This window comes from Hermetia illucens, chromosome 1 (assembly GCF_905115235.1).
Source record: "Hermetia illucens chromosome 1, iHerIll2.2.curated.20191125, whole genome shotgun sequence".
In the NCBI taxonomy this organism is placed as follows: Eukaryota; Metazoa; Arthropoda; class Insecta; order Diptera; family Stratiomyidae; genus Hermetia; species Hermetia illucens.
In genome coordinates, this window is record NC_051849.1 from 93,575,857 (window position 1) to 93,597,699 (window position 21,843).

Here is a 21,843-nt window from a genome sequence, read left to right on the forward strand (position 1 = left end):
CCCTCTCCAATGCGTTGTTGACGTTTTGGTAGCCATAAAATTTTAGAATTTGCAGGTTGTTGGCCCGCAAATTTTAGTCGTCCTTTGCGACAAGCAGGGAAGTCTCTGAGTGTATTCTTAGACGCTAACTCACAGGCGACAACTGGCAAATCGGAAATATATTGCATATGCAGTACGCTTTCTTGGGGGCTCCCTGCTTTGATAAATTTGTCTTTGGATGTGGAGCTACTGCTTTTCAATCGGAACAACGATTTGATATAGATTTCAAAATACATATTGTACATGTTTGCTGGTAGGAGTCTTCTTTGTGCCATACTTTGCCGAAAGCCCGGGCAATATCGGTGGAGAAATATTTCCTTTCCTTGAAAGGTTGCCTTATTGCCGAAACGATATGATGGGCCTGTACTGTTGCGCCATGCTTTTCTAAGAAAACAAATTGATGGTAGAGGATTATATTGCCAATTGTTAGGAACGTCAGGATCGAATACTTTTGGCAGGATAGGAAGGGGGATTACCATACAGTACAATAATTATAATTGACCTTCCTTACATGTTGGGAAAGTGTAAAAATATTTTTCAAATGGGCCAGTGCCATTACGACACTAGTCACCATTTCCTAGGCGCAAGGGTGGTAGGTGTTGTTCTGGTCTTTTTAGATTCCTACAAGCTTTAAGGTAGTTTTTCTTACTGTGCTGAACTTTATCGTTCAGACCTTTTCGCAGGCATTCAGCCCTAGAGGACGATGTGTTTGCCATCTACGTCTTAGATTTTGTATTCCGTAGATCATTTCTAGAAGGGCGTATATAAATCGGCTACCTGTTGATTTGGTTTTAATGCTAGTCGTGTAGTCAGGTAGAAGGTGTTTTTGCAGCTTTCATCAGCTTCGTCACCAGAGGTCTTCCAATAAGTAGGTGCGAGCTTATATATTTCCAATATTTAAACCAATTTGTAGATTTGTCCGTTAAAGTTTCTCTAAAACGCTCAGTGTAATTACGCGGTATTTCTAGCGATTAAATTATTTGAAATAATAAAAACTTGTTTTTCCTATTCGCTAGTGTTGATTTATTTGTCTTGCAAATACCAATATTTCGGGAACCACTTGTTCCCTTCATCAGTGCTAACAAGTCTAATAAGACCTGTCTTGTATCGGTATTTGCAAGAAAAATAAATCAACACTAGCGAATAGGAAAAACAAGTTTTTATTGTTTCATCTAAAATATCATCATCATCAACCGCGCAACAACCGGTATCCGGTCTAAGCCTGCCTTAATAAGGAACTCCAGACATCCCGGTTTTACGCCGAAGTCCACCAATTCGGTATTCTTAAAAGCTGCCTGGCGTCCTGACCTACGCCATCGCTCCATCTCAGGCAGGGTCTGCCACGTCTTCTTGTCCTACCATAGATATTGCCCTTATAGACTTTCCGGGCTGGATCATCCTCATGCATACGGATTAAGTGACCCGCCTATTGAGCCGGATTTTATCCACAACCGGACGGTCATGGTATCGCTCATAGATTTCGTGGTTATGTATGCTACGGAATCGTCCATCCTCATGTAGGGGGCCAAACATTCTTCGGAGGATAATTCTCTCGAACGCGGCTAAGAGTTCGAAATTTTTCTTGCTAAGAACCGAAGTTTCCGAGGAATACATGAGGACTGGCAAGATCATAGTCTTGTACAGTAAGAGCTTTGACCCTATGGTGAGACGTTTCGAGCGGAACAGTTTTTGTAAGCTGAAATAGGCTCTGTTGGCTGCTGCTTTTATCTGGCCTCGCACATTGGTCAGGGTCAGCCTAGTCAGTCTTATTAATTTCGTCGGGATACCGAATTCTCTCATGGCCGTGTACAATTTTACCCTGGCTATGCTATCATAGGCGGCTTTAAAGTCGATGAATAGATGGTGCAACTGTTGTCCATATTCCAACAGTTTTTCCACCGCTTGCCGCAGAGAGAAAATCTGATCTGTTGCTGATTTGCCTGGAGTGAAGCCTCTTTGGTATGGGCCAATGATGTTCTGGGCGTATGGGGCTATCCGGCCTAGCAATATAGCGGAGAATATCTTATAGATGTTACTCAGCAACGTGATACCTCTATAATTGCTGCACTGTGTGATATCTCCCTTTTTATGTATCAGAATCATCAGGCATTGATTCGCTATCCCATACCTTGATGAACCACTTGGTGTAACTGGTCGCCCCCATATCTAATTAATTCGGCTGTAATTCCATCAGCTCCTGACAACTTATGATTTTTTAGCCAATGAATTGCACGGACTGTTTCTCCTATACTTGATGGTGGCAGTAGTTGTCCGTCGTCTTCAGTTGGCGGGACCTCCAACTCGCTGATGTTCTGGTTGTTCAGTAATTCATCAAAGTACTCAACCCATCGCTCCAATATGCCCATTCTGTCGGAAAGCAGATTTCCCTCTTTGTCTCGGTGGGATGAACATAACATCATCTAAAACGCTGTTTGAAAATCTGATGACAGGAGAGAAAGCTAATGAGATCTATCTAATCATTTCTCGACGTTCTATTCTTCATAATTGCGGAGTAGACAAAACCGGGGGATTTTCGTTGGATGGTGCGCCAGTAATTTGTAAGTTGTATTTAACCGTCAGGGATTTCAGAGATGAGCATAATAACTTTTTCGTTATTATTAAGAAAATATTCGAGTTTGCGTTCGTTTATACGGTTTGATTCCAGTAACAGACTTCAAGGGGTACTCATTTATTGTATAAAACTTCAAGCATTTCCGATTGGTTGCGATTTTATTCATTGATTGCATAGAGTTTGCGGATTGGTATAGAGATTGGGAAAGTGCCATAATCAGTCTTTCTATGTTTTGCTGCTGTCTTTTATCTGCTTCTTGAGAATTGAGAAAAGGTTTGCGTATGTTATTCATCATCATCTTTGTTTATTTTGCAACTTGATGTTAAATGCAAATCGCCGCCGTCCACACAAACGCTGCGCAGCTGGCAATATGCTTTTATGTGGCCGAAGTCCTGAAAGTTTTGAACTCTGAAATTGCTGCATTACTCGATATGCACCATTTTTTCATTTAATTGCTAATTTTTAATCATCATTGAATCAGTTGTTCCGATTTTTTTATGATAATGTTCATTTATTGATGGATCATCTTCAGGACCTCTGATAACTGCAGCACTTACGACATCCCCTTCCTCGTTATATATGTTACGGAGGACTTCGTTATCGACCGCCCCAGTGTTCACTCTCCTCTGACTGTCAGAGGGGATTCGAGTTGGCGTTGTTATTCAGCTCCGGGAGATCATGCCAACGACATAGTGTTCCGAGTCTATATTCGCCCTTCTATATGTTCTGCCATTTATCAAGGCTGAGAGGTTTTGGCGTTCGATTAGCACGTGGTCAAATTGGTTGTGGTTCTTTTTCCGGCAAAGTGAATACTTTCAACGATCACTATGCCACTGCTAGTTGGATAATCCGCAGTTCTTTGTCATTGGTAATTTTATGCAAACTATGCGAGTTGACCTGAATACGCTGTTTATCATGCTGAAGTGTATCTGATCCGAAGGGCGACAATCTGCATGATTAACGAGCAGTTGGGTGCATCGCAATCTGTAGTGATAGCCAGGCTGCACTGAGAGCGGTAAGTAGGCCTTTGATCACCTCGTGAATCACAACGTGAATATAAGAAGCTAGTGAAAAGTCTGAAGCATACTATGAGGAACTAGAAGCAGAAAAGGAGACTTCCAGGTTGTGCAGAGTCCTTAAAAAGGATGGGTCGGCCAAATTGGACTCTCTTAGAAAACCAGATGGAACTTTTACGAACTCCAGAATTGAGTCTATATAGACTCTCCTGGAAGTACACCATCCACGAGAAAAGATGATAGAAGTGGGGAGGAAACTGAATGGTACACCCCTTCTAGAGATGAGGGGTACAACTCTTCAAGTCTCCGCTTGTTTGGAACAAACATGTAGAGGTAAAGACGAAACGAGCTCTCACAATTCATGGGTTGTGTAGGCGGACCTTTGCCTCGACTTGGGGACTTAGGCCTCAGGTAGAAACGATAAATGTTGCTATCATTAGGCCGATGTTCGTTTTTGCATCCATAGTGTGGTGGGTTAAGGTGAAACAAAATAGTTTTCGCCTCAAAGGAATGTGTATCTGAGTATTACCGGTGCCAGGATCATGACATCCTGCACAGCTCTAAATGCATAATTCAGTTTTCAGCCCTTGGATATATCTATTCAGAGCAACGTAATGAGAGCAGCTCATAGAATAATTCCATTAAATCTATGGGGAAACAATGGACGTGGGAGCACAAAACATTGGAAGAGTTATTGAGAGAACTGAATCCAGTTTTCACAATCCCTTTTGCATCTCTGTTTAGTAGAAGAAATCAAGTTATCTGGAAACGTAGAGAAAACTAGGACAAACCAAAAGATGCGTGTCAGGATATACTGGCGTCTTCTACACCACCAGCGTTCTGAAGCAGGAGTCTATCTTGCAAATAAAAACGAGAGGTGGATTTTTCCTTTGTGACAATATGCAACAGTCTTTCAGACTGAAGGATTGTATACCCTAAAGGCGAGAACGTGCGTTATTCAGCGGTTGAAGGGCATTTGAATCGGGATTTGTAGCGACAGTCAAGCTGAATTGAGGACGTTGAGCAGTCCTTTGATCCCTTTAAAAATCGCTCGGGAGGCCACTACGGTCAGAATGCACACACACATACCTTAAAAGAAGTTAAACCGTCCCAAAATGAGTATAATGTCCCAATAGGTTACCAAATTATATTTTTTTCTAGATTTTTTTCAGAAAAACCATCTTCACCACATAAAACTTCTTCGTTTTGTTAAATAGGACCAATTCGGTGTCCCTTAAGGCTGTCTAGCATTGCTCCATTACAGGCAGGGTGTTCCACGTCTTCTTTTTTCTATTGTAGATATTGCCCCTATATATTTTAAGGACTTTCAAGGCCCATGTGAATCAAGTGACCAGCCACTACACCCTGTTGAGCTGGATTTTATCCAAAATCGGACTATCGGGTACCGCTCATAAATTTCGTATATTCTCCTCTAGGGAACCAGACATTCTTTGGGGGTGCTTACGACGGAGAGAACTAGTGAACCTGTTCCCAGTGGAACATACGCTAATGATGAAACAAGTCGGGAAACTGGAAGCTGGACGATTCGGTTATGAAAGGTTTTGTGTATTTCTTTTATAAGGACATTTGAGTATGCATTTGCCCCATTAATACGCATCACGTAATATATACATATATTATGTGAGAATATCCTCTTTCGGGTGATATTCACATCCAAAATTTCCATAGAAGTGGCAACTTTAACCTATCATAACTTTGTTAGTAGTAGTGCGATTTCCACCAAACGTGGTAGGATCAACCTCTACATTATAGCCAACACTGCTGCATTTCTTGGTGCTAGGACGAATTTAAGGGGGGTCCTGCAGCCAATTACTGAAAATTATAGTAATATACTATTATTAACTTTATTTGAAGGGATATCGGCATGGAAGGTATTTCGGAGCCTAGCCACCTCCCTATAGTGGCAGCCTCTTGTTTTTTTTCCAGATTTTTCGGTTGGGTAGTTTCTGAGAATGGCTCCGTTAAATAAATGATTAATTTCGACCCCCCGAACTCCCCACCTTTCCAACAAATGTCAAAACTAAAACCAGCTTCGAAAAGTACTAACCGAGACCTTTCATTTGATACCCCACATGACTATATTTGGTGAAAAAAAAATTGGCAACCCCCTTCTGCCTGTATGGGGACCCACCATTAAATTTCACCATTTCCTTATGCGTGAGCGTTCACAGTTCCCACATTTCCACCAAATTTGGTGTTAATCGCTGCTACAGTCTCCGAAAAACATGCGTGTGACGGACAGACAGTAAACCGATTTTAATAAGGTTTTGTTTCACACAAAACCTTAAAAAGACATAAGAGTATTTATTCGACCAATGTTGGTTGCCTGTCATTGTCATCATGATAAAAAAAATGTAGAGAATAAAATATATATTCTCCAACACATTAATTGCATCTAGTCAAACGGTTAACTGAAAAAAACGTTAAAAAATTGGAAACCATTAATAAAAACTGCCTCCTCCAGTACTCCCAATTAAAACACTCCAGCAGAGTTGGTAGCATTGCTTTATTTTTCGGTGCTATTTTTCTTTACTTTTTCTCACGACTGATCACTACTTTCGCTTTTACGATATCCGGTTCCGACTAACCCACGTTGGATCTCCTCCAAAGTTTTATTCTTTGTTTCCGGTACGAAGTACGCCATGAAGAATAACGTCAAAAATGTAAAGCAAGAATACATCCAAAATACACCGTATATATTTAGGACACCTAAAAAATGAGAAAAGTTTGCTTTTCACTATTAAATTCTCGATTCTTGGTTTCAATTTTTCCTACCCAGGAGGTTTAGAAAAGTTTTCGCGGTGATGAAGGCTGCTAGGAAATTGCCTAGAATTGCTAAACTAGCACCTAATCCTCGTATCGGCATCGGAAGCAATTCCCCCATCAGCAAAAATGGAATTGGCCCATATCCGCACGCATAAGCTACTAGAATAATGAACATGCATGCGAGTGGAATCCAGGACAAATTCGGCGAAATTTCTTTATTATGCATGAAGTAAATGAACGTGCCCAGTATGAGCATTGGAACAAAGATGGTTACTCCTGAGAATATGAGTAGAGCCTGGTAATAAGGAACGTTGAATGAATAATTGAATTTTCTCACGGCAGTAACTCACCTTCCGTCCAATACGATCACTTAAACAGACAGGCACAAACGTAGCTAACATTAAACCACAAGCAGTTATCATTGAGCTAACGTTCGGTTTCAAGATAGTTCCCGCCATCTTGAAAACTGAAACGTTGTAAAAAATAAGACATTGAACGCCAGAGATTTGTGCTGAAAAGATCGCGCCAATGACAATGAGCATGGGTTTTAGATTTTGCTTTTTCACCAACTGCTCAAATTGATTGGTCTTCACTGCATTGTCTTCAGAATTCGATCTTATGAATTCCTTAATTTCTGCCTCAACATTGTACCCTTTGGCGCGCAACCAAGTGAGAGATCTGCGTGCGTCACTTTCACGATTCTTTTTTACATACCACCGCGGCGTTTCAGGCAGGGCAAATAAGGTCAGCAGTGCAAACGGAATTATCAATCCTAATCCACAAAAGGCTAGTTGATACCAGTTAAGAAAAGTACCTAATCCATAGCCCACAATAACTCCGAAATTGGCTGCCAGAGTTCCGAAGACGCCAAGTGATCCTCGCACACTGGGATGGACTGCTTCGGACAGATATACTTGAAAACTCACAGACGCCATGCCCAAACTTATCCCGGTCAAACAGCGCCCCAGCAAAATCATAGCCATGTTTGCAGCAATACCGATCAAGAGCCATCCTGCCATACACGGGATAGACATCGCAAACATTGTCCATTTTCGACCAGCATATTCGAGTAGTTGACCACCAGTAAAACTCCCTATAATTCCGGTCAAAGGCACAACGGATACGACCCAAGATACCTGAAAGACGTTTGAATCTATTAGTTTTGCGAATCTTATTTTGGAAATAATGCCTCACGTGCATGATTCAGTTCATACTTACCTCCGCTTCCGATACGTCGAAATTGGTTTGATTTCTGTCCTTCATTGATTCAATGGCAGGAGCTGAATATGACAGGATCACTCCCAAGGATATCGCACCAATGGCTATCGTCACTGTAACGAGTATCTGTAAATGAATAAAACTAAATACGTTTCTTGGCCGACATCTTAACTAGTTCATACCTGGGACCATGTTAGTTCGCTTTTCGCAATCGGCCTTGCAGAAAGTTCTGATTTGTCATTATCCATTATGAAATAAAAAAGTGCATCATTGTTGACGACAAATTTACTTTTACTTCTTGTCAAAGGCGGCAATGTCAAAAATAATTTCAAAACCATGCCACATGGAAAAATGGATCGAAATTTTAAGTATGTTCCAATGATAGATGGAAGGCATTGTTTGTGTTCGTTGATTAAAAGTAGGCAGTCCATTCTTTTTCAAATGCGCGTTTAGCGCTACTAAAAGAAATAAGTAAACAAGATCTTTGTGGGGCCTAGGTCGCTAGTTAAAATCGGAAATTCGTTTTTCATTATTCATTAACTTTTCTTGAAGAAATCCCAAAACTGACAATTGAATTTCCGAAATCCGAGGTTTTGCGCCGAGGTCTACCAATTCGATATTCCTAAAAGCTGTCTGGCGTCCTGGCCTAAGCCATCGCTCCATCATAGGCAGGGTCTGCCTCGTCTTCTTTTTCTACCATAGATATTGCCCTTAAAGACTTTCCAGGCTGGATCATCCTCATCCATACGGATTAAGTGACCCGCCCATCGTAACCTATTGAGTCGGATTTTATCTACAACCTGATATCGCTCATAAATTTCATCGTTATGTAGGCTACGGAAACGTCCATCCTCATGTAGGGGACCAAAAATTGTTCGGAGGATTCTTCTCTCGAATGCGGCCAAGAGTTCGCAATTTTTCTTGCCATAAACCCAAGTTTCCGAGGACTGGCAAGATCATAGTCTAGTACAGTAAGAGCTTTGACCATATGGTGAGACGTTTCGAGCGGAACAGTTTTTGTAAGCTGAAATAGGCTCTGTTGGCGGACAACAACCGTGCGCGGATTTCATCATCGTAGCTGTTATGGGTTGCAATTTTCGACCCTAGATAGGAGAAATTATCAACGGTCTCAAAGTTGTATTCTCCTATCTTTATTCTTCCCGTTGGACCAGTGCGTTTTGATGTTGTTGGTTGGTTGGTTGGTTTTCGGTGCTAACGTTCCCACCATATACATACTTTGTCTTGCCTTCATTGATGTGCAGCAGAAGATCTCGCGCCGCCTGCTGGATCTGGATGAAGGCAGTTTGTCCGTCTCGGGTGGTTCTTCCCATGATGTCATATCATCAGCATAGGCCAGTAGTTGAGCGGACTTAAAAAGGATCGTACCCCTTGCATTTACCTCAGCATCACGGATCACTTTCCCGAGGGCCAGGTTAAAGAGGACGCGTGATAGGGCATCCCCTTGTCGTAGACCGTTGTTGATGTCGAATGGTCTTGAGACTGATCTTGCTGCTTTTATCTGGCCTCGCACATTGGTCAGGGTCAGCCTAGTCAGTCCGAATTCTCTCATGGCCGTGTACAGTTTTACCCTGGCTGTGCTATCATAGGTGGCTTTAAAGTCGATGAATAGATTGTGCAACTGTTGTCAATAATCCAACAGTTTTTCCATCGCTTGTCGCAGAGAGAAAATCTGATCTGTTGCTGATTTGCCTGGAGTGAAGCCTCTTTGGTATGAGCCAATGATGTTCTGGGCGTATGGGGCTATCCGGCCTAGCAAAATATCGGAGAATATCTTATAGATGTTACTCAGCAACGTGATACCTCTATAATTGCTTCAGTGTGTGATATCTCCCTTTTTATGTATGAGGCAGATAATGCCTCTTTGCCAATCGTCAGGCATTGATTCGCTATCCCATACTTTGAGCACAAGTTGATGAACCACTTGGTGTAACTGGTCGCCTCCATATTTAACCAATTCGGCTGAAATTCCATCGACTCCTGACGATTTTTTAGTCGATGAATTGCACGGACTGTTTCTGCTAAACTTGTTGGAGGCAGTATTCGGCCGTTGTCTTCAGTTGGCGGGACCTCCAACTCGCCGATGTTCTGGTTGTTCAGTAGTTCATCAAAGTACTCAACCCATCGCTCTAATATGCCCATTCTGTCGGAAATCAGATTTCTCTCTTTGTCTCGGCAGGATGAGCATCGAGGTGTGTAAGGCTTCATTCTGCTGACTTGTTGGTAAAACTTGCGTGGCTGGTGCGATTGCTCCCTGTATTTTTCTAGTTCACAGACTTGTTGGTTCTCCCAGGCTTCCTTTTTCCGTCTGTGAAGTCGCTTCTCCGTTCGACGGAGTTCGTTATAAGTCTCTGCGCGTGCCGGCTTTCTTTGAGAGTGCAACATTACTCTGTATGCGGCATTCTTCCGTTCCGTTGCTAGCTTACATTCATCGTCAAATCAGCCGTTCCGACTCCTTTTGCGACTGAGGCCAAGTATGCTTGTGGCCGTATCCATGATAACGTTCTTCAGGTGATTGTAAAGATCATTTGTTGATGCTTCATCTCCAGGTCCTCTGTTGACTGCGGTTATTGCGGCATCCATTTCCCTCTTATAGGTGTCGCGGAGGGCTGTGTAATGGATGGCTTCAGTGTTAACTCTCACCTGATTGTCAGAGGGGATTCTAGGTGGTGTTGTTATTCGGGCTCGGAGCACCATGCCAACGAGATATTGATCCGAGTCTATATTGGCCCCCCTATATGTTCTGACATTCATCAAGGCTGAGAGGTGGCGGCGTTCGATCAACACGTGGTCAATTTGGTTGAAAGTGGTCCCGTCTGGAGAGGCCCACGTATGTTTGTGGACCGCTTTCCGCGCAAACCAGGTACTTCCAACAACCATTTCGTGTGACCCTGCTAATTGAATACTCCGCAGTCCGTTATCATTTGTTTTTTCGTGTAAGCTATGGGAGCCAACGTATCGCCTGAATACGGGCTCCTTCCCTACTTGGCTGTTAAAATCCCCAAGTATGATTTTGATATCATATCTGGGACAGGCTTCGAGGGTTCGTTCTACTGCCTCGTAGAAGGTATCTTCTCCGACTCTGCAGTCTCCTCTGTAGGGGTAACATAAAAATGAATTCGAAAAGAAGATCAACAATGAAGCGCCAGAGTACTAATGAATGAATCAATTTTCCTGCTCCTCCTCATGGATATCATATCCAAGTTGCATTAGAGGAACCAGAAACTACAAAAGAAGTAACGCGAATAATTCCAGATCAGTTAGGTGAAGGAGAATTTATTAATAAGAGTTAGGTGAGAGGATAAAGAACTGGATGAAGGAGTTTAGAACGAAGCTAGCTTAGATGAGAATAGCATATGAGTAGTTATTCAGTTAGTACGCCATGAGGAGGAGAAAAGAAGGGACACAAATTTTAGCATTAGGGATCGTATTGACAATTGCACATAGCAATGGTACAAGAGGATATTGCCGAGGTGTTGAATATGTGCTTTAGGGGAGTAGGGATAAGGAAGGAAAACACCCCAGCAAAAGAAAACCGGGCTGATTTCTAAAGGATAACAACGGATTCTAACCAATGATATAGAAAGAGGATCCTAGTAAATAGCAAAATAATAAAAGATTTAGTTAAGCGTAATTGATTTAAGTAGGAAAAACTTACGCTTATTAAATGTCATTGAGAAACGTTATGAAAGAACGAAGCACTTTAAAATCAGCAAATTATCGAAGTTTTCAAAATGAAGATTTTAGTCAAATGTATTTATGGCTTCCTGCATTGAAGCAAAGAAAGCAGATATACCGATATTTACGGGCAGCGAGCTTGGCTGCATTTCACGCTCAACTGAATTTATTTCCATTTGATGGTTGAGAAAGAAGTTGGAACCCTCGACGTCAGGTTTCCTTTCAGGGTTGATATTATGGCGGTCCTAATTGCGTTCAGGCACGATTAATTGGAGCAAGAAAGTGAGAAAAACCCTAGATATCTTTTTACTTTCCCTCAAAGGCGGCAGTCTACTTTAAACCCTCACCGCAATATAAATCAGGTCCGATGTCGTATATATACATATGAAACAAACAGGGCGCGATATATTTTTATATTTTTATTTGACCCTCTACGACACCAAACTACTCGACAATATTCCTTTTGGAAATATGGTTGCCGTATACCCCTTGGTGACGTTTAGCGCGTTTACCACCCCCATCACTTCTTGAAATGCCCTCACTCCTCTATTGTTTTGCGCCAAATGCCCTTGAGGTGACCCACCCGTCGGCCATCTTGGGAGAATGGATTCCACTGCATGGCATAGCCAACAATACAATTGTCGCCGCTCCTTAATATGTGACCTATCCACCGCCACTTCCGTCTTCCAATTACATTACGTACGGATACCAAGCCTGTTCGGAGACCAAATTCTTCGTCTGTAACAGTATCAAGCCAGCGTACTCCTAATAATACGATGCATAGCGCTTTGAGTAAGAATAGAGGTAATGTTCTATGTACTAGTCCTATATAGCAACGTAGAAGTTACCCCGGACCGGCCTCAACTTGATCTTGGTCTTGAGATAATCGCATTTCTAGATTTTAGATAAGGCAACGAAAGCGGATCTAGCACTATTAATGCGTCAGACAACATCCGGTTCGGCGCCAACACCGACACATTCGAAATAAATTTCGAATGTTGTTAACTCTGCTGCGCCACACCAGTATTATTTCACCTATAATTTTTGCGACGCCAATGAACACGCAAGCACTCCCCCAATTGCCATGAAATGAAAATGATATCTCTTCAGCTTGGAGGAAAATCCGTATCCGCACGTTACGATGACTAGCTATTTCATTCATAAGAGGAGGAACCTTAGCGATATTATACGGTTCAGAACAGTGGTGAAGTGTTCTTTCGACTTCTTCAGCTGCTCGTCATCGTGGATGAGAATTCGTTAAAGTCCTTTACTGGACCATCGAAAAATGTATGTCTTCCACTTCTCTGACCATCGCAATAGGAAATTTCCTTTTGCCATGGCGCATACTACGATGAATTTCCCAGAATTTTTCTCGGTTTCGAAGTTCAATAGAGCCTTAACCCCTTTCATTCATCGATCCGCTTCCACGATTTCGTCACGATGGTCAACCTGCGTAACACCCGAAAACAGCATTTTTTAAGGCAGCCTAATGCTCATCGATATTCTCAGGCGGGTTACCCAATGCATCTGCGTCCGATCAGCAAAATAAATCTCCCACTATTGAGCGACATCCAGATCAAATAAGGGGTCAGTGTTTAACTTGGAGGATCGCAATTCTCTAACCTTGTAAGAAGTGGCGGACGCAACACGCAATTGAACATAGGCGACCATCAAATAGTGAACTCTTTCAATGTCAGCGCCTATTTTACTACGTACAAAATCAACTCTTACATTTTCTGCTGATCGCAAAGTGGTCATTTTGATTGCTCGTACGGTGTCGCTCAATTGAAACCCAAGTGATCTTATTGTAGTCTCTGTGCTCAAACACTGTGCGGTGGAAGTTTCAGAAATCCACAAACATGTCAACCATGCTTCCCCGTCACATGCGCAAGCAAGGTGTTGTTCGACCTCACTTTGACATTCAAATCACCCATCACAATTACAACGTCATCTTCAGGAAGCCTCCGTTGAATTGCCTATAATTGCTCGTAGAAAACAACCTTCTCCACTATATCGGAATTCCCCATTGGAGCATAGCACTATACAATTGTGACGCTCCTTAACCTGGACTGGAATCCTACTGTCACAAGTCTGTCAAAAACCGGCTTCCAGGTGAAGAGATCGCGCCTTGCGGTAGTCGTCCGAAACAACCCAACATCGGATTCACATCTGCTATCACTTGGCTTTCCAGATTACAAAAGGGTATTGTCATTAACGTGGTAAGAGGGAGAGAGGTAGTCTTCATAATTTTCGATAGCTGAAGGTCATAGCCATGAGGTCAGTCCCCATCCGAAGCATTTTGGTGTTTCGGTAGCAATAAAGTTTCAAAATGTGGAGGTTGCTGGCTCATAAATTTCTATCACTTTTAGTCGCCTCTTACCATAAGCAGGGAAGACTGAGTGTATTTTTGGGCCCCAATTCACGGGGGGCTTCGGAAAGTTGCTTGGTAATTGCTTAGCATATTTCCGGGGAACTTCACTCCAACATCTAATATAAATGTATATTGTCGATTGTGAAAAGCCTTTAGCGATTATTTCTGACGTTGAATGGGCATTGACTTTCCAATAACATTCGTTATGTTACGATCCTTTGCTTAAATGACCGCACATTTGCCGATCTTCCTAACAGCAAAAGCAGGCTCCTTCAAAATTCGATGCTTCTTGCGGACGATATTCTCTGTAGTTGGTTTGGTCGATTAATTTCATCCCATAAATGGTCGATAGGACTAAGGTCTAGGGACGGTGGAAGTGTCTTCAGCTGGCGGGGTGCACTCCTTTGTTTTCATAGCAGCATGCTTCGGGTCGTTATTCTGCTGGAAGACGAAAAAACTACCAAGCCCCAATTTATTGACACTTTGTCGCAAATTATTTTTGAGAATGTCAATGTAGATATGTTGGTCCATAATTCCATTTATAATATGCAAGGCATCAACTGCTTTTCTACTCATACAGCCCCAGACCATAATACCACTTCCTCCATGTTTGAAGGTGAGTCTCAAGTTTTTGGTTTCATCCCTTCTTTCACTTTTTGCCATACTTTTTGTCTACCATCTGATCCAAATAGGTTAAACCGGTTTTCATCTGAGAAAATAACAGATTCCCAGAACGATTTTGGTTTTGCAGATATCCTTTTGCAAATTCCAAACGGTGCTTACGATTTAATTTGGTAATATATGGCTTCTTCCTATGAATTCGGTCAAAACAAACACTTTCCCGTAACTTGTTCCTGCACACACAAATTTGTAACGATGGTCTGAGCGCTTATGCACGGCTTGGCATGGACAGTTTTTAGAATTTCTCGTCTGAGAAACTTATTTATTTTGAGCGGATGCCCACTACGTGGTCTGTTGGATGCACAGCCAGATGAATGCTCCTTAGATTTTGGAAACCCTGCCTGGATTTTCATTGCAAATCCTCCCAATTTCCCTGACAGATTTATTCTTGATTTCGCAAGGATAGTTTAGGAGAAAACGGGACATTTGTCTGTACATGAATTCAAAACAATTCATTTGTTCACACCAGCCATAAGTATAACATGAACGTGGTGAACTGCGTACCGATGTTTCCAGAATTCAGTCCGAACCAATCCGAAATTTGATTTCAAATATCAGAAGCACGCAGAGTGGCAATATGTGGACACAATTGCTTATACGAACAGCTAATAAGGTAGTTGTGAGCCAGTCAAGAGTATAAAACAAAACAACTCATGGAGAATATCAGCAGTTTCTCCGTTGGTTGCAAAATTTCGGTGGCATTGCTGTTCCAGAGCCGCTAGTGCAAAGTCTATGCTGAAACGTTGTACTCTTCAGCGGATTCTAGCAGCATTAACTGCCGGCTTAGCTAACAAGGTGCATACCGCACTTCCTTCGACCCCAAACAGCAATATACCAATATCCTCGAATTCAGCAGCAGAAATTCGCTTATGGTAGTTAGTTAAACAGTTTTGAAGGAGAGCTGCGGACAGAGATGGCCGTTGTTAAATAAAAGGTTCACTCCCTGACACCGCAGCGAATCATCATCATTCACCCCATATCATTTTATTCGACGAAAATACAAAGACATGATCTCATTACTCCGACCTTCGACAAGATTTCTAAACCCATGCTCGTAGCAGATTTTTTAGCCCACGACACTACTTCTTCAAAATGTTCAGAACAGTTGTCCGTAAGATTCAACAGCTCACCTACCGAGTATAGGTTACAGAATATGTAATTCTGACTGTCGGGACAATTATTCGAAGAACATCGTATCATGATATTCTACCAAAGCCGGACGGAATTAGAAGAAAGGTTCGCCACCGAACTATGCTTCCTATAGTCATAACACCAGAACAACCAGTTGCTCTAAAACCCAGTCTGTAACTTCAGACAAGCTAAACATCCCCAAAAATATTCAATCTGATGATCCAATTAGGATTAACGTCCATCAAATAGTCCTTGTGCTGCTGTCTTGAACATAGTGTCTCAAAATAATTAGTGGGGGCCATGCAAAGATTATCGCGCAATCAACAGCCGGACCTGACACATCCAAGAATTCGACCAATCGATGTACGGAAAAACTGTCAGTAATAAATCTATTAAATACATTTAACCAGATCTCTGCTACTGAAAAACAAGCGTTTTAGGGCTCCCTAATTACGTATATTCTCCTCCTTACGAATCATATAATTTCTTCTCCTCCAATATCCCAATTTCCCTACTCCCTTTTTAAGGTTTTGTGTAAAAGAAAACCCTATTAAAATCGGTTTACTGTCTGTCTGTCTATTCGTCTCACGCAATTTGATGAAAAGGTGGAAACTGAACGCTCACGCATGCAGTGAGTTACATCCTTCAAGGTTGAATTTAAGGGGGAAGGGGTCCCTATACATGCAAAAGGAGGGGGTAAATTTTTTTTCACCAAATATAGTCATGTGGGGTATCAAGTGAAAGGTCTTGGTTAGTACTTTCCGTAGCGTAGGTTTGATAGGAGCTACTCTCCTCTGTTCTCTAGTTTTTCAGAAACCACCTAACCAGAAAATCTGCAAAATATCAGGAAGCTGCCACTCCGAAATACCCTTCATATCTATAATATAGAACATGATTCTACCAAGTTTGGTGGAAATCGTACTATTACTAACAAAGTTATAACAGATCAAAGTTGCCGTTTCTATGCAAATTTAAGACTTTGAATGTCATTATCACGCGAAAGTGGATATTCTCACATAATACATGCATATATTGCATGCTAGGTTCTAATGAGGCAAATGCACACTCAAATGGCTTTATAAAAGAAATACACAAAACCCTTCACACCTAAAGCGTCAAGCTTCCGGTTTTCCGACTTGTTGAACCTTCGGAGGAATGGAGGAATTTAGAATTTCGATGCTAGAAGAAAAGAAGCAAGAATGCCGCCTTGAAGCTGGAAAATCGAGAAAAAAAATTAGAGGATGTCCTCTGTTAACGTCTGTTTCAGACAAACGTCTGTGTCAGACAAAAATCTGTGCTTGTCTCAGACATTAAACAAGCAAACGTCTGCATCAGACAAATGGCTTTTGGGGATTGATGTCTATTTCAGGCAAACATCTGTGCTGGTGTCTTTCTCAGATGTTCCAAGGAATTAATTTCTCAGATGTTTCATTGTATTAATGTGATTCGTTCAAAGTTTTAGATTTTATGAAATTTGCGCTAAAGAGATAACTCTGACTTATTATGACTTTGTTAGTAATAGTGTGAATTATACTCTATAGTAATATAGGATTACGGCAATACTTGGTGATTCTAAGGTGGTAGTAGTAGAAATCATGGTAATGTACTGTTATTAGGCTTTTAGGTAGGGTAGTTTCTGAGAACGGGTCCTTGACGTAATTGACCCTTTTCGATTTAATGTCTGTCTATCTGTCTGTCACACTCGATTCACTCGAAAACGGCTAAACCAATTGTCACGAAATTTGGTAAGAAGGTGCATCACGTGTTGACTTTAACGGGGGCTCCTCATACAAGTGAAAGGCGGATCTAAATTTTTTTCATCAGATATAGGAATGTTGTTTGTTGTTGAAAAATAGAGGAGTGAGGACTGAAAATGTCTATCCCAAAAAGTGAAGAAGAACCTATCCAAGCAAAAAATCTGAAAAAAAAATGACAGTGGTGCATCTGCGAAATCTAAGCCTCAAAATACATCCGGTTCCGATATTTGCACAAATAAAGTTGATAACAGTATATTTTCATATTTTAGAAATTGACCCGGCAATAAGATGAACGCAAAACTTTTATACCCGAAACTCCAACTTACGTAAACAAAATTTTATCAGAGTAAAGAAAAGATTCGTTTTCTGCATGAAAATTAGTGTGTGTTAAGATTCGACAAAAAGATTTTTCTCATTTGGAATGCTATTACTTCTATACAGCTTACTTTATTTGCATGGGTAAGTTTTTCTATTCCAATTAAGGAAGTCTTAACTAGGATTCGAAATTTGTTTCAACACTCTAACTATCGTGGTGTTTGAGTTATTACGGTTTGTTCACAAAATATTTCAAATATAATTCAGAGTCATTGCATCCTGTGAATACTGGTAGAGATAAAACCAATGCGAAGGCTACCAATGTCAAATGTGCTTAGAGCGCAAGGCTGTCGTACGGAAGGTCGCGGTTCAAATCACACTGGTGGCAGTGGGATTTGTATCGTGATTTGACATCGGATGCAAGTGAATGAATACCTGTGTCAAATCAGGGTAATAATGACATTGCCTCCTACAGCGTTCTGTAATCCTGTAATGTGCCGTTACGGTCTTGAATGAAGTGCCCTAACACACTTCAAGGCCCTGATCCAATATCGATTATTTCGCCAACGATTATTATTATTATTTCCGAGTTGCCACAATCTCGCAGATGCCGGATTTTACCTAATACTATCACTAAGTGCCAAGCATTTAGGTTCGGACGATCCTACTGACTTAAAAACTAAAGGGGCGATGGTGGTAGTGACGGGAGGTAGGTTAATGGGGGAATCCGTCGAGTACTTCCCGCAACATCGTATACGTATGCAGAATGGTGTACTTCTGCATGATTTGGACCAGATTGTGCGAAAGTCCCAGGACATCAAGGGAAGCCGTGAGGGATTTAGATACAATACCTATGGCTGACAATATTATGGGACTTACAACCACCCGCTCGAGACGTTGTTCAATGTTGCTATTATGGGGGAAAAGGAACATCACTAATATACGTAGAGTGACCCGTCTTGTCAACTAGCAGTACGTCAGGCTTGTTATGTGCAGTATGGCGATCAGTCAGAACTTGCCGGTCCCAATGCACGCTGTAAGCAGAACTATCAAGTACTGCTTGCGGCTCATATCGGTAAACCGGACATGTTCCCATGATCAGCCCATGCTTGTATGCAAGGTTTTGATGGATAACCTTACATATAGCATTACGCCTGGTGATGTATTGCCCCGGTGCCATAACAGTACAGCCAGAAATGAGATGGTCCAACGTCTCTAACGCCGAACCACACATTCTGCACTGGTCGTGCTCCACCCGTTCCTTCATGATGAGCTTTTTATAAGCTCGGGTGGCGACCGCGCCATCCTGAATGGCACACATGAACCCACCGGTCTCAGCAAAGAACTCCCCAGCACACAGCCATCTGTTCGACAAATGTCTGCCAAAGACAATTCACGTGTTTACCGTGCATTGCCTTCGACTTCCGTTCATCGATCTGCTCTTGGTCCGACTTCAACCCACTCAGAGGATTGAAAGATCGATTCTTCAAGTTAAGTGCAGTCCGTCCACATTCTGCCTTACAGACAGCCGAATGCAAGGGACTCGCCTGCTCTTTGCTGTAAAAATAAGCGCGCAGCGAGTCGACTTGGCGATGATGTTGTGCCGCCACGTCAACCACGCCCCTACCTCCGATGTCACGAGGCAGGTTCATCCGCTTCACGGCAGACTTTGGGTGATGCATTCGGAATTTGGACATAGTTGTCCGTATCCGCCGCTGGACATTTTCCAGGTCGGTCTTCGTCCACGGCAATATTCCAAATGCATAAGCCAGTGAAGGGATAGCGAATACATTCAACGCGCTTATTTTATTCTTCCCCGAGAGATGCGATTTCAGCACCAGCTTTACACGTCGCAGGAATTCGGACAGCAGAGCATCCTTCAGATCACCAACTCGAGCATGGGTTCCTTGCAGAATTCCTAGGTACTTGTAGAAGTCTGTCTCGGCCATAGCTGCGATGTGGAGGTCGCCAATGCTATGTCTGGCATGCGGTTCGTAATGACCTTTGCAGATGGCTGGGATTCGACACTTGTCTAATCCAAACTCCATCCGAATATCACGGCTGAACATGTCTATTATTCGCAACAGACTTCTAAGATGGTCATCAGTACCAGCATACAGCTTGATGTCATCTAAGTACATCAAGTGCGTCAGTTCACACTTAGCACGTAGACCATACTTTATTGCAAAACCATGCCCTCTAGCTTAATTTAGTAGCCATGAAAGGGAGTTCCATGTCATACAAAACCAAAGGGGATTCAACGAATCTCGCTGGAAGATGCCCCTCCGTATACGGATGGGCTCTGAGGTATTAGCACCCTCAGATGTAAATTATTATTATTATTTAAGTCTAATGCCAAAGCCTTGCAAATCGGATTGGTTTCTAACACTTAAATTTATACATCTTTTAAGTTATTATTGGTACGATTTTAGAAGGCTATGAGATTAAAATTTAAGCCAACACCATAGGAGGAGTAGAGTCAAATAGTGGATGTAATGAAGGCAGATTTTGTATGTCTGTATAGCTTGAGTTAGGAGTTAGTTTGTTATGTAAGAGTTAGATAAAATTGAATAGGTTCTTAAGAGTTGTTCCTTTATTGGCTAACAATTTTGGTGAAAATTGCTTGCCAAAACTCGGTTTTTGCCTTCTTACTTCTGAAGAAAGGGACACTTGGTTCCCGAAATAAGGTAATTGTTGACGTATATATATGTTTGGCTTGCCCACAAGCTTATCGTTCAAAAAGCATTAAGAAAAGTGTAGGTGGAGGTATTTTTTCACTGTTTTTGTCCCAATCGAACTTGCCAATATTTTTCTAATCAAAGAAATCACCTAGATTGATGTGCAGCACTAAACTTGGGGAAATATTAATGTTTTCGCCAATTTCTTTTGCAAATGATAAAACACAGTATGTCATTACCTAATTTAAAGATTTTCATCTGTCTGCCGCTGGAATAATCTCGATTTGAGTTGGACGTGCACCAAATTCAGGATGAATTGTTCTTTTTAAATGTTGTTCACCAAAACTTCTATTGGCCAAATTACTTTGTCTTGTGAATAATTTCTACTGACCATTGTTTACAGGTGACAATATCATATTAGTTCATTTGGAATCAATTTGATTGTTCCAAAAATCCTCTTGTCTCACTTTCACGAGAATGACTTAGTTATATGGATATTGACGAATTATATGGGCATAGTACACGATATTAATGATCAATTATTATAGAACTCCACTAAATTAGGTTATCCACAGCAGAATTACAACACCACGATACAGCTCTTTAACTAACCCGTTGTAACAAACAATTTATCTTACTGACGATGAAACGCTATGAAAACGACTTTATGCTCGGAAGCAAAAATTTTGTGTTTTGTCAACACTACGTGCGTTTCTGATGTTTCACTCAAAGAATGTTGAACAGTGATCTAACTATAAAATTCTATATATTTGATAATATTTTATACTACTAGAAATGTGTTGAATGCTGTACATTTCAATCAGTCACAGCCCACTATTTGCTCGGACTGATAAATGTTTCTTTTGTGAACTGAAAAAATGTATAAATAGCACTCATTCAATTCATTCCCTTTGTTGAAAAGTAATTACTAGTTATTTTATTATATTGGTGGTTAAGAACTGCAATTTATGTGCGGAAACTTCCAGTTTTCTTTCTTTTAATGTCAAATAGTCTTCGAAAGTAGCATTATTTTTGCAAGGTTGAGTTTTGTGTAGAATAAAGCCTTTGATACCTGTCTGTTATGCCTATTTTATTCAGACGTTCCATTTATTGACAGGCATATGCAAGCTATAAAAGTTGAAAAAGAAGAACGAAATTGAAGAAGAGAAAAACATGCTTTTTCAAATATAATAAATAAAATAATTTAAATTTTCAAATAAAATCTGTCAGTTTGCCTGGACTGATAATTAGTTGACAATAGTTTTTTTTCGCCTAGTTTATACTGCACACGCCAGTCCACCAGTCATTTCATCACTCCATTTCTGATGGATTGACTTATGGAATATGAAATACTGATCGTGTAAGGTCAGCCGTAGAATCGAAATCTAAGAACATACCTAGAAAAGAGATGAGGGTTCGCTATTAGTATATGGTGCGGTGTCAAAAACTGCGACATAGAACACGAACGCGGTAATGAAGGAAAGAGCGGAAAATCACACACAAATTAATATTTAAATGAATGATTTTTTATATGCACGACGGTTCCACTCACATATATAGTTCATAGTGAATATATCGAATA

At 41.3% G+C, this 21,843-nt stretch overlaps 2 protein-coding genes across 2 annotated transcripts in view; one reads left to right on the top strand and one right to left on the bottom strand.

Moving 5' to 3' along the window:
- Positions 1–21,843, top strand: part of LOC119661207 (RING-box protein 2) — a 233,222-nt gene that overhangs the window by 9,444 nt on the left and 201,935 nt on the right. The window lies entirely within an intron of this gene.
- LOC119661205 (facilitated trehalose transporter Tret1-like) lies at positions 6,138–21,041 on the bottom strand. Its single transcript, XM_038070429.1, has 6 exons — positions 20,501–21,041; positions 7,815–7,861; positions 7,633–7,758; positions 6,765–7,550; positions 6,424–6,709; positions 6,138–6,357 (listed from the first exon to the last, which is right to left on the bottom strand). The coding sequence occupies exons 1-6, from the start codon at positions 20,517–20,519 to the stop codon at positions 6,188–6,190; spliced, it is 1,434 nt and encodes a 477-aa protein (XP_037926357.1). The 5' UTR covers positions 20,520–21,041; the 3' UTR covers positions 6,138–6,187.